The following is a 13,751-nucleotide window of genomic DNA, read 5'->3' on the forward strand; positions in this document are numbered from 1 at the left end:
GTCAAAGCAGAGGGGAGGGAAAGAAGGGGAAGAAGCAAGGAGAGGAGAGAATATGATAAAATCAATATATTGAAATTATATATGAAATATTATAAACTATCTGAAGTGGCAATATAGAAGACATATAAAGACTTATATATCACTAAAAAACACTTCTAAGCGAAATATAAATGGTCTTAAGATATATGGGACTCAAATTAAGTACTCCTGCTTGAAACAATATGGACCCTGTAATACATATTTTTATTATTTGAATATATGGATATCAACTGAGAAATCAATTGTACTGGCTTAATCTGACGGTGGTTTGAGATTTTGAGACAATATTTAAATATCCGTATTTGATTAAATCAGTCTAAGATAATTGCCTACAAAAGGAAAAAAAAATCAGGATAAGTAATAATGGCCACTAGGAAAATGGCTGAACAAAAGTCCCTCCCCAAAAAGGGATAGAGATAAGACAGACAAACAAGATAGGCAAGATAAAAGACTTTCAAATTTCTTTTCACCACAATCCGATAAGAGCCTAAGAGAAGTACGACAGATTAGTTCTCCGGATAAATAAGCTGGAGTAAATGATGTATACAACATGGAAGACCAATTAGTTACTCAGATAAATTTGGAGCAACAGGTCGTTACACCAGATTATATTAAAATATGTTTTGAGCAACAGTTTATCCAGATAAAACAAGAGATTCAAGACACTATAAAAGACCTTAAAAAAGAAATGACTCTCTTAGGCCAAAGAGTGAAGACAACGGAAGAGAAGATTGAAAATTTAGACTTTACCATCTGCAATCAGAAGGATACACGCTCTAAACAACAATTTAAAATAAGAGACCTGGAACTGAAGCTGTCGGAAATGGAAGATAGAGCCAGAAGGAACAATTTAAGACTGCGGAATATTCCAGAGAACATAACGCAGCATTTGAGCATTAGAGGTTAATGAGGCTGAATCTTTAATATATAAATATTATAGGTTACCAAAGCCCAAATTTATGCCCCCAAATGTAACAGGAGACGTTATTATATGTTGCCGTTTGAAACTAGAGAAAGCATTATTAAAGCAGTTAGATTAAGTAAAATTAAGGGGGGACGATATTCTGACATTAAGGTATTTCAAGACCTTTCATTTCAAACAAGAAAAGATAGGAAACTTTTTCCCCCGATTATGGTGATGCTCAGAAAACAATATAAAATATAAATGATTATTGTGACAATAGGAGATAAGAGAGAAATATTACATTCTCCAGAAGCAGCAATTAAATGGTTAGAACAACGGGCTTATACCTAATAGCTTTTTTAGGGAGGACAGGGAGTGTGAAGCAGAAAGGAAAAGGGAGAAGCGTATATATCAGGGACGTCCAACATGCGGCCCGCGGGCCGAGACCTCGAGGTGCGGCCCGCGTAAGATCGGCAGCCAGGGCAACATTTATTACATTTATAATAACTATAAGTATCTCAATGAATCAATAAAATAATCACCAGTGTCTAATAAAAAAAACCCAAAAAAAAACAAACAGAAAAACTAGTATTCTAATACAATTAAAAATATACCTTCCATAATTTAGTCACATCAGGGGATTATTTATAATAGTAATTTCCCATATCGAAAGAAGTGGCATGATGGGACTGTGATTGCTGTTAGCAATCACACTCCTATCATGCCAAGTCAGCCAGTACATGCTGAAACCTAGCTAGCTGTCCCCTTGTGTATTGATGCTGCCAGCAGTATGGGGTCTGCACATCACTTACAGCCACCCTGTACCAGCATGTACTGGCTGACTTGGCATGATAGGAGTGTGATTGCTAACAGCAATCACAGTCCCATCATGCCTAGGTTCCAGCATTTACTGGTTGGATGTGTAAGTGCTGGAACCTAGGCATGATGGGACTTTGATTGCTGTTAACAATCACACTCCTATCATGCCAAGTCAGCCAGTACATGCTGAAACCTAGCTAGCTGCCCCCCTTGAGTATTGATGCTGCCAGCAGTATGGGGTCTACACATCACTTACAGCCACCCTGTACCAGCATGTACTGGCTGACTTGGCATGATAGGAGTGTGATTGTTAACAGCAAGCACAGTCCCATCATGCCTAGGTACCAGCATTTTCTGGTTGCCTGTGTATGATAGGAGTGTGATTGCTGTTAGCAATCACACTCCTATCATGCCAAGTCATATTGCTAGTTACCTACTTTTATTAAAAATTTGAGTTTTTATTATTATTTTTAAAGGTGGGGGTCATGTGTTATCTTGTTTTATTTTTTTCCCTTCTCTATGGTTTCTTTTGAGGGGATATGGATTTTATTTAGAAAATTGGTGGTTATAATAAGGAAAAACTGCACATGTAAAATTAATTAGAGGTGTACACTTTTTTTTTATTCAAATTATTACTTAGACACGAGTAATTATATCACTGATTTTTTGAGACACTTATAGCTATTATAAATCCACTAAGTGGTTGCACTGAGAAAATAATTGGATGAAATTGGATATTTGATACTAAAACACTATTGTGATAGGTAATATTACTATGATAATCAATGTGGTGTTGTTACTCACCTGCCCTCAGCTCCCATGTTGCCGCAGCAGCCTCCACGCAGGAGAGGGAGACCCCCCTCCAACGCACGGCCACCTCCGCAGCAGCCACCACGAAGGAGAGGGAGACCCCCCCTCCACCGCAGCCTCCACGAGGGAGAGGGAGACCTCCCTCCACCGCACGGCCACCTCCGCAGCAGCCGCCACGAAGGAGAGGGAGACCCCCCTCCACTGCACGTCCACCTCCGCAGCAGCCGCCACGAGGGAGAGGGAGACCTCCCTCCACCGCAAGGCCGCTTCCACTACCTTCCTCTGAAGTGCCGCGCAGGAGAGGCAGACCTCCTGGTACACGGCGTCCTGCTGCTGCGCGCGCGCCCTCTAGTGGCGAACTCGCATACTGTGGGAATTTATGAAGGGAGATTACGCCATCCACAAGATGGCCGCGATTCACAGACACCAGAAGTGATGTCATGAGGGGCTGATGGGAGATTCAGACTTCCTCTGCGGTTCTTTATTTAAACCCCTCAGACCAGTTTCACCTTGCCTTCTGATGGTCGTCTATGCCTTGTGCTAGCACCCAGATAGCGTTTACCTTCTTGATTCCTGTGTTTGACCTCGGCTTGCCTGACTACGTTGTTATCCTGTATCCTGACCTTGGCTTGTTTATCGTTTATCCTGATCTCCTTAATCCTGACCTCGGCTACGTATACCGGCTATCCTGTTCTCCGGAATCCTGACCTTGGCTTGTCTGAACTGCTCTGTCCTGGAGTCCTACCTGACCACGGTGTCTCCAAACTACTTGTACGTGACAGGTGTCCCATTTAATTATGGATAAGACATTCTTAATTGTCTATATTTAAGGGTATTAGATGAGATATGATAACTCTATAGAAAAATTCTTAGTCGAACACGGGAAATAAGTGTTATGGAGTTATTATGCAAATACTGTGACTGTCTGTTTATGGTAATATTGCATTGCCTTGTACTTCCTGTTTCCTGTTCCAACCTCTGACCTGGATGCAGTTATGCAGTTCAACATGATTCCTCAAACCAACAGCTTACTGTGTCTTGATTTCTTTACATGAAACATGGTGTCAGAAGTGGCTAGATTCAGAACTGAGCCTCTTGTTTGGAGCACAGCAGCTTTGGGATACTGCACAGGTTTGTGAATTATAACCTAAGACTGTGCTTTGTGGATTTTCTGACATTTAAGAGCTCAGAGGCTTAAACATGGCAGCCATGAATTGCATACCTCCCCCTGAGGGCATGAGAATCAGTGGGGATTGGAGCAGCAATTGGGATACTTTCAGAGCTGAATTTGAAGATTATTCCCTGGCTACAGGGTTGAATGAGAAATCTGCAGCAGTGCAAGCAGCAACTCTGAGGAGAATCATGGGCAGTGAATGTAGGCATGTGTATAAGCACAATCTGAACCTCACAGTAGGGCAGCAAGAGAATGTTACAGCAATTTTAGATGCACTGGAAGTTTATTTCAAACCTGCTAAAAATGTCATATATGAAAGATATGTGTTTGGATGCTGCAAACAAGAAGAGGGAGAATCTCTTGATAACTTTGTAACACGCTTGAGAGAAAAGGCAGCAACTTGTGAATATGGTACACTAAGGGATGAATTAATAAGGGACAAAATTGTTCTCGGTATAGCTAGTGAGAGCACACGCAGGCGTCTCCTAAGAGAACGTGACTTAACTTTAAACACAGCCATTGAAACGTGCCGTACAGCGGAGCTCACTGACAGGCGTATGAAAGTTATGGACCAGGACAGACAGCAGACCGACAGCATAAATATTGCAATGCAGCGACACCACATAAGCAAACCGCAGCAACAACGCCGCCTGTTTAGCACAAATGCTGCCGACCCTACAGCGTGTAAATATTGTGGGACTCTGCATCAAAGAATTAAAGAGCAGTGTCCAGCTTATGGGAAGTCTTGTAGGTCTTGTGGCAGAACAAATCATTTTGCTAAAGTATGTTTGTCAAGTAAAAGACAGCCATCAATAGGAAAGTTACACACCATGGAGAATGCATCTGCATATGAGGAAGAACCACACACCGCTGAAATGATATACAGCAGTGAATTGATCGGCGCTGTGCAAACCAGAGGAAAGAAATGGTTTGTCACTTTAAATTTGAATAATAAGCCCCAATCCTGCCAGCTTGATTCAGGAGCAACATGTGATGTGATGTGCTTGAGAGACAAAATGAAGTTAGCACCAGAAGCACGTCTACTGCCAAGTGACACCAGACTAAAGTTATACTCAGGTGACCTTATGAAATCTTTGGGACTCTTCAAGACTGAATGTGTCATACGTGGACTAAGGCACAAGCTAGAGTTTGAAATTGTGGAAGCCTGCCAAAAGCCACTGTTATCCGGCTCAACCTGTGAGCGTCTAGGGCTGATACATTTCTCCATCCCTGCAGAGCTCAACGTGATGGACAATCAATTCAAAGGGCCCTTGACAAAACAACTTCTATTACAGGAATTTAGTGATGTTTTTACTGGACCTGTAGAATCTGTACCAGGGGAAGTTCATTTTGACCTTGACGTGAGTGTCCCTCCAGTCCAATGTGCACCACGCAATGTGCCAGTAGCCATTAAGCAGGCAGTTAAGGCACAACTCGACCAGTATGAAGCTGATGGACATATTGCACCGGTGACTGAACCGACTGATTGGATAAGTAACATGGTGATTGTAAAGAAGCCTGATAAGCTAAGAATATGTATCGATCCCAAATTCTTGAATCTGGCACTGAGGCGATCCCACTACATCATGCCAACTCTTGAGGATGTTTTGTACAAGCTGCCTAAGGCACGTCTGTTCACACTTGTTGATGCCCGGGATGCATTTTTACAATGTAAATTGGATGATGCAAGTAGCTACATGACAACCTTCTGGACTCCCTGGGGCAGGAAAAGATGGCTCAAATTGCCTTTTGGAGTATCCGTTGCACCAGAGGTGTATCAACGAAAACAACATGAACTATTGGCTGGACTCAGTGGTATTGAACCAATAGCTGATGACATCCTTGTGGTTGGTTGTGGGGATACAGATGAGGAAGCAGAGCAAGATCATGATGGCAAACTGCTTGACCTGATGAATCGTTGTAGACAGGTGAAACTAAAACTTGGCGTGAAAAAACTGCAGTTCAAGGTCAAAGAGGTCCGCTTCCATGGACACATACTATCCTTGGAGGGTTTGAAGGCTGACCCGGACAAAATCAGAGCCATACTGGATATGCCTCAGCCGGCGAATGTGAAATCCCTGCAGCGCTTCATAGGGTTTGTTACCTACCTAGCAAAATTCCTGCCGCATCTCTCAGAGGTTTGCGAGCCGTTGAGAAGGCTTCTGGACAAGGATGCAGTTTGGCATTGGCTTCCTAAGCATGATAATGCGGTGCAGGAGATCAAACGTTTGGTCACGGATACGCCTGTCCTGAAGTACTATGACGTTACAAAACCTGTAACTATTCAAAGTGACGCAAGCAAAAGTGGACTTGGGTGTTGCCTATTGCAAGCTGACCAGCCTATCGCTTTTGCTTCAAGGGCACTGACCCTTACTGAGCAAAACTACGCACAGATCGAAAAGGAATGTCTGAGTATTGTGTTTGCCTGCCAGCGCTTTCATCACTACCTCTATGGTCGTGACAAGATCACAGCAGAAACTGACCATAAGCCTCTGATATCAATCTTTAAGAAACCACTTTTGTGTGCACCCAAGCGCTTACAGAGCATGTTGCTCACATTACAAAACTATTGCCTAAATGTTGTCTATAAACCTGGACCTGAAATGTACATTAGTGACACTCTTAGCAGAGCTACAGCAGCGGATGGTACACCTGAGTGTGCACAACACACAGTTTGCAATGTTCAGCTGCACCTGGATGACCTGTCGCAGATTAATCATTCAGACTATTTAAATGTCACAGACCAACGATTGCTTCAGATAAGACAGCACACAGAAATCGACGAGAGCTTGCAAGCACTTAAGTCTGTTGTTCTTTATGGTTGGCCAGATTCGAAAGCAGAGGTGCCATTAATTGTGAGAGAATACTGGACTTTCCGAGATGAAATCGGCATTCAGGATGGCGTACTGTACAAAGGGTCAAGGGTCATCATTCCAAGATCATTAAGATCGGAGATGCTGACACGTATACATGCCAGTCACATTGGTGGAGAAGCATGCTATAGGCAGGCACGAGATACCTTATACTGGCCCAACATGCAGAATGAGATTAGAGACTTTGTTAGTCGTTGTTCAGCATGCAATGAATATGCACAGGCACAACAGAAAGAACCCATGATGTCGCATGTGCTGCCCACCCGGCCTTGGCAAATTGTAAGCATGGATTTATTGAATTATGCAGGGCAAGATCTTCTAGTAATTGTTGATCACTATTCTGACTTTTGGGAGGTTGAGCTCCTTCCCGATCTGTCTGCTGAAACTACGATCAAGCGTTGTAAAGCACAGTTTGCACGTCATGGACAGCCGGACAGGGTAATCTCGGATAATGGACCTCAATTTGCATGTGAGCAATTTAGACGGTTCTCTACAGATTGGGGGTTTGAGCATCTTACCTCTTCCCCACGGCACCCGCAAGCTAACGGCAAAGCGGAATCAGCTGTAAAGATAGTAAAGAATCTTTGCAAGAAGGCCAAGTATGATGGAAATGACCCATGGAAAGCCATTCTACATTGGAGGAACACCCCAACCGAAGGCATGGACAGTAGTCCTGCACAGCGCTTGATGTCGAGGAGACTGAAGACTTCACTGCCAGTGGCCAACAAATTACTTGAACCTTGTGTGGTAACAGGTGTACTGGAGAAACTGCGACGGAGGAAACAGCTCTCCAAACTGACATATGATGTCTCTGCCAAAGACTTACCTGAATTAAGTGTTGGAGAGCCAATCCGTATGAAGCCACTCCCTGGTGACAGGACTGGTCGCTGGAGACTGGGTACCTGTGTTCAGAGGGTTGCTCCTCGCTCATATCTTGTGGATGTGGAAGGAAGTCTCTACCGCCGCAATCGAATTGACCTGCGAGTGGCTGAACAACTCACCGAACAAACCTATGAACATCCTCCACGGGACCCTACCGAGGCACTCAATGCCCCTAGTCCTACTGGACCACGTAAGCAAGGCAGAGACAATACTGCTGTCATATCAGAAGGATACGAGGATGACATAATGCAGCCGCATGTACCAGTATGTTCTTCTGTGCCAAACACACCAGCCAGGAACAATGGCAGCCCCTTATCAACGCCTTTTGGAGCTGAACAGCTTCCCCCAGGCAAAATCCCTGTGGCCCTGCGTAGTGGTCGAGTTTCAAGACCACCAGATAGACTCAATCTGTAGTGTATCTACCTGTAACACAGTATGTTATGTTTTAGACTGTTCAGGATCTGTTTTTGGTTAATTGCTTGCAAATTCTGTATTGAATGCAAAAAAGGGGAGATGTTATGGAGTTATTATGCAAATACTGTGACTGTCTGTTTATGGTAATATTGCATTGCCTTGTACTTCCTGTTTCCTGTTCCAACCTCTGACCTGGATGCAGTTATGCAGTTCAACATGATTCCTCAAACCAACAGCTTACTGTGTCTTGATTTCTTTACATGAAACAATAAGCCCATTTTTATTATAAAAGCACTTCTTTCGATATGGGAAATTACTATTATAAATAATCCCCTGATGTGACTAAATTATGGAGGGTATATTTTTAATTGTATTAGAATACTAGTTTTTCTGTTTGGTTTTTTGGGTTTTTTTTTTATTAGACACTGGTGATTATTTTATTGATTCATTGAGATACTTATAGTTATTATAAATGTAATAAATGTGCGCACTAAGAAAAGAATTGGATGAAATTTGATATAATTAATCTGGTTACTCATTTAATTAGGGATAAGACATTTTTAATGGTTTATACATAGGGGAAGTAGATGGAATATAATTGTGACAGAATGACCTGTCATACAGGGCCCCAAGGTACTCAGAAATGGCTCCAGCCTGGCTGCCAAACAGGCAGGAACGCTATTTTGTAAACTAATCCCATAACAGGATTGCTACTAGGGGGAGATTCAGTAGCTAAAGGGGATTAAAGGTTGGGTTGTCTACATATACCTGTTTATCAATGTTAATTTATGTTAATGAAGTTCTGTGGCTATATGAGTCCATGTTTTACATCAATAAACTGTTCATTCCTGCTGTACTCAATTCAAGGTAGTTGTGTGTCTACTTATTGGGTACACATAGCAGGGTTCCAAGGTACGCATGCTGGCTGGTGCTGGAAGTTATTCCGGGGACAACAAGAGGATACTGGGTGATCTCTAGGAGTTACTACAGCTCTCTTGGTGAACCCGTTACATTGGCGGCAGCGGCGTGATCCTCCTTGCAAACGTCCCAGCGGAGTACCAGCGGGTATACCAGCAGCAAGCCAAAGATGGTTCCAGCACTACAGGACGTGTTGGTGCACAGCAGAGTCGCAAGTTACATAAATGCCTGGATGGAGGCTCTCAGAGTGGACCAGGGTGTCCGGGGAATAGTCCTCCCATCCTCCAAGGAATGGTACGTGCTACAACTAGATTGGCAAATGCAGTACCTGGGAGAGCAGCCTCAAGAGGACTTGGTGGCTGAGTTGGAGAAGTTGCTTCCACCAGAAATGACTGTGGATTGTGGATACCGGGCCCTGTATTGGCAGGCTGAACAGTGGTGTCCAGAGCTGAAGGATGACTACCTGCCAGAGGGCGATGACTTTGGCGGCCCGGGATTGATAATGGAAAGCCTACAGGAGGACCGAGAATTTAGGAGCCCATCGAAATATCGGTGCAAGGAGATCTGGGAGTTCAGGGAAGGGATTCTCGCAGATGTGCCCTGTTACCTGCCTGACTTGTGGGCTGATTTCGATTATTTGGTTTACCAAGACTGGATCCTGGAGCAGGCCTACTGAGAACTCTTTGACCGTGCTCAGCAGTCTGCCCCAGAGGAGGTGGATCCTGTGAGTATTGTGCCCCCACCAGAAGCACGAACAGCCGAGCAGAGAGCAGCTGGCCTCTGCCCACTCCCTTCCCTCACCCCAGACACTTTGCCCTATTCCCTGCAATATGGCCCAGAAACTGACCGAGCCCCCCCCCCGCATATCCCAGCCAGATCCCCCAGCTGAACTGCTGGCATCGAGGCAGAGTGCTGCTGGCCTCTGCCCATACCTTCCCCTTGTTCCCAAGCCTGACCGCAGCAACCAAGGAGGGATAGGGAAAGGTTAAAAAGGGTCTAATACAAGAGGTTACTTGGTCAGATCATAATGTCATTATACTCGATATTCTTCCAGGAAATTCGCAAAATAGGGCCAACTGAGAATATATTACTTAAGAAAGAACACAGGGATTATATTAAAGATATGAAGGAGAAATACTTTGAGGAGAATAATAGTAATGAGATTTCCAATCCCACAGTATGGAGCGCATATAAATGTGTAATTAGAGGTCATCTTATAAAATTCGGAACTAAAATGAAGAAAACTAAAGGAGACTCCCTTGCTAACTTATCTATAAAATTCTATAAAGCCTCTCAGGAAAATAAAGGCTCTCCAACTGAATCTAAGACGAAAGAGTTACTCGAGATACAAAACAAAATAAATGAGCTATTAATTGAAGAAATGAATAAAAAATTACATTCTTTAAAAATTGATTGGTATTACAAGAGTAATCGAGCAGATAAAATGTTATCTAATAAATTAAAAAGTAAGAAACAATCGTGAAGAATACACAGAATTAGATCCAATGGAGAACTATGCCTTACCCCAAAGAAAATTGGAGCTGCATTTCATGATTATTATAAATTGTGATATAATTTAAAGGAGAAAGAGCAAGAACAACCTCAAATATACTTTGCTAATAGAAGAATCTCTAGATTGTCTGAAAATTGGTTCTCAATGAACCGACTGGTATAGAGGAAGTTAAAAATGTTATTAACCATATGCAGACCAATAAAGCTCCAGGGCCTGATGGCTTTGGAAATAAAACATTTCAATAAAACACTTAGAGACTTGTTAGCTGAAAAACTTACTATGACCTTTAATGAAGTTATTAGAATCCGTTCCCTACCCCCTGATATGTTAAGAGCTAATATAGTTCCCATATTAAAGTCAAACAAAGACCCAGAGAATTTAGCCAACTACCGACCAATTTCACTCCTAAACGGAGACCTCAAAATCTATGCAGCAATTTTAGCTAAAAGATTAAAGGGTGTGATTACGGACTTAATTTTTTCAAGACCAAACTGGATTTATCCCAGGAAGATCGGCCAAAAATAATATTAGAAGAGTAATTCATATTCTAGATGCGTCTCAGCATTCCAGGACTCCCATTCTGACTCTGTCATTAGACGCCGAGAAGGCCTTTGATAGGGTCAGGTGGGATTTCCTGAGACATACATTAGAGGCATATGGGATAAGGGGTAATATGTTTCATGCGATCATGCCTTTAGCAAGAACTGTAGGCCCAGGGATAGATGTTGATTTCAAATGGCACACATCAGGGTTGTCCATTGTCACCCTTGCTGTATATCTTAACAATTGAACCTCTTGCTATCGATATTCGACGTAATCAAGATATACATGGATTTAGATTTCATAGATTGGAAACCAAAATCGGTCTATATGCAAATGACATTTTCATTTATCTGGAACCCAAGACATCATTACCAGAACTAATGAAAACTATAGAAATTTACTCAAGTTACCAGTAACCTGAGCCAAGATGAGATAAAGTATATTAAACATAGTTTTGATTTTGTCTGGGCTAAGGACAATATAGACGACCTAGGTATTAAGATCAAGAAAGATCCCTTAAGAATAATAGAGGCAAACTTCTTACCATTATTGAAGACCACAAACAAAACTTTAAAAGATTGGAAAACAAAAGAGATCTCCTGGTTTGGGAGAATTAATACAATCAGATCCTATATTTTACCTAAATGGACTTACCTTTTCCAAATGATACCACTACAAGTCCCTAAAACATGCATGATTCAATCTGCTTTTAATAAGTTTATTTGGCTAAACAAGAAACCGAGATTAAGTATGGCATTACTATCCATGAAAACGAGAGAGGGAGGCCAGGGAGTTCCTAATATAACTGAGTATCACCATGCATGTATGATAGCACACCTCATGGCGTCCAAGGCAGAAGCAGTGAGAGAGGAAGTCTGGTATTATATAGAGGGTAAAAGCATCGGTTACTTAGATTTGACATCTTTACCATGGCTTACAAGGCCAGGCCGACGGGACTGGATGGATAGATCCCTAGTGTTAAAAAATGTATTGGCCACATGGGATAAGATAAAAAAAACAGAGCTTACAAAGCAGTATAGCAGAATTCTTGCATTTAGATATAATTTCAGCAAATATAGAACATTTCAATATAAATCTTTGGAAGCAAAAGGGTATTCAAACAATTCAAGATCTATACGTGGAATCGGAATTAAAAGCCTTTTCACAACTACAAGAACGATTCTTTCTTCCCGCAAAAGAGATTTTTATGTACTTAAGAATTAAAGGTTTCCTATCTAAATTCCAGTTACTAAAAGCGGAGGAGTTGAGCTTGTTAAAAAATCTTAGTAACCCAAATAACAACAAGGGAATGATTGCTAGATGTCTAGCATATATTAAAATAAATCAAACGCATACACCAATGAAGGCAATTAAAACATGGGAGAAGGAGTTAAATAGGACTATCACCTGGGATGGATGGGTAGCTTCAATCCTATCAGTTAACAATGTCATACATTGTTTAAATATGAGAGAAAATTTTTATAAGGTCTGCAACAGGTGGTACTTTGCCCCATCCAGAGTAGCAAAAATGTATGTTCATACTGACCCCACTTGTTGGCGTTGCAGTCTTGATATTGGGAACTTTTTACATACTTGGTGGTCTTGTGGTCAAATAAGAATCCTCTAGAAAAAAGTTTATGACCAAATTGAGAACATGGTAGGACTTAAGTTGCCTTTTACTCCAGACTCAGCCTTATTGCATATGGATTGGCCAAAAACTTCTAAATTCACCAGAATATTGATCATTCACGTTTTACTGTCTACCAAGTTATTGATAGCTAGAAATTGGAAAAACAAAAAAAAGCCTAGATGGGAGGAAATAAGATTGCAAACACTATATCACTGTAAAATGGAACTGGGTATAGCTAAATCCAATGCCTTTAACATTTCCAACTTCATATTATGGGAGAAGATCATACAGATGGAAAATAAGGCTTACATATGATAAGGGTTAACCAGTTCTGGACGCATCCCGAATTATTTTATTATATTCTATTGTTTATGACCAAAAGCTATTGAATATCTTACAATAGAATTATTACTATATATGTTTGTATTGTTATATTTGTCTACTTTTATATATTTATGAAATGATTAAAGAAAGAATAAAAAAAAAAAGAAATTATATAAAATATATTTATCACTTATTTCACTTCATTTTGAACAACACCTGTTCATGTACCTCTCGAGTAGCATTATCTTGAATAAGGATGTAGAGTGGAGTGATCTTGTTAATTTCCAAGAGCACTGGAGTAGGGCTGACTTGTTCTTTATTAGCATGTCTGCACAGGTGGCATCCAGACGGGCATCTCCCCTTCTCTTCACAATGTATCTCCACCCCTATGATTAACTGGTCATCAGAAAGCATTTGAGCTGTAAGTAGCCCAGACAGGTAAGTAATAAATGGCATAGACTTCAGCTCCTTCTTGCTTCCCAACTCTGTTGTTTCTGTAGATGACAAATAACAACAAAAATCATCTAACAGTATAAGAATTAGGTTGATTTTACACTTCTAGACATGAACAATGTTTACCATCAACCTTTAAAAAATGACAGTGGCACACACTCACTCAATCTGTCGTTCCAACAGCAGATTGGGTGAGCGTAAAAACAGTGTGCAGCCCTACATATCAGTGTCACTTAAGTCATTAAGGTGGCTACCGGCCTTAAAGTGCTAGGGCCACTCTGTCATCACCATTCAGGCCCTGTACATCACTATTTTACATTGATAGTAAAGTGTTCATTTCTAAATGAAGGCTCTAGTCTAGACCACATTAGTGGCCAATTTGTGATTGAATTAAAAAGTATAAATCAGATTATAAAATTTCAGAGATGGAATATTATCAGAGACACTAATCAGTG

At 41.4% G+C, this 13,751-nt stretch overlaps 1 protein-coding gene across 1 annotated transcript in view; it reads right to left on the bottom strand.

The window, feature by feature from the left end:
* LOC149287625 (astrotactin-2-like) overlaps nt 1-13,751 on the bottom strand; it is a 782,689-nt gene that overhangs the window by 326,741 nt on the left and 442,197 nt on the right. The window contains exon 18 of the mRNA XM_089492656.1: nt 13,072-13,337. Coding sequence (XP_089348782.1) covers nt 13,072-13,337 — 266 coding nt within the window. The remainder of the gene's footprint in view (nt 1-13,071; nt 13,338-13,751) is intronic.

The sequence above is a fragment of the Sceloporus occidentalis genome, unplaced genomic scaffold (genome assembly GCF_023333645.1).
Source record: "Sceloporus occidentalis isolate IW3139 unplaced genomic scaffold, rSceOcc1.0.p SCAF_58, whole genome shotgun sequence".
NCBI classification, from domain to species: domain Eukaryota; kingdom Metazoa; phylum Chordata; class Lepidosauria; order Squamata; family Phrynosomatidae; genus Sceloporus; species Sceloporus occidentalis.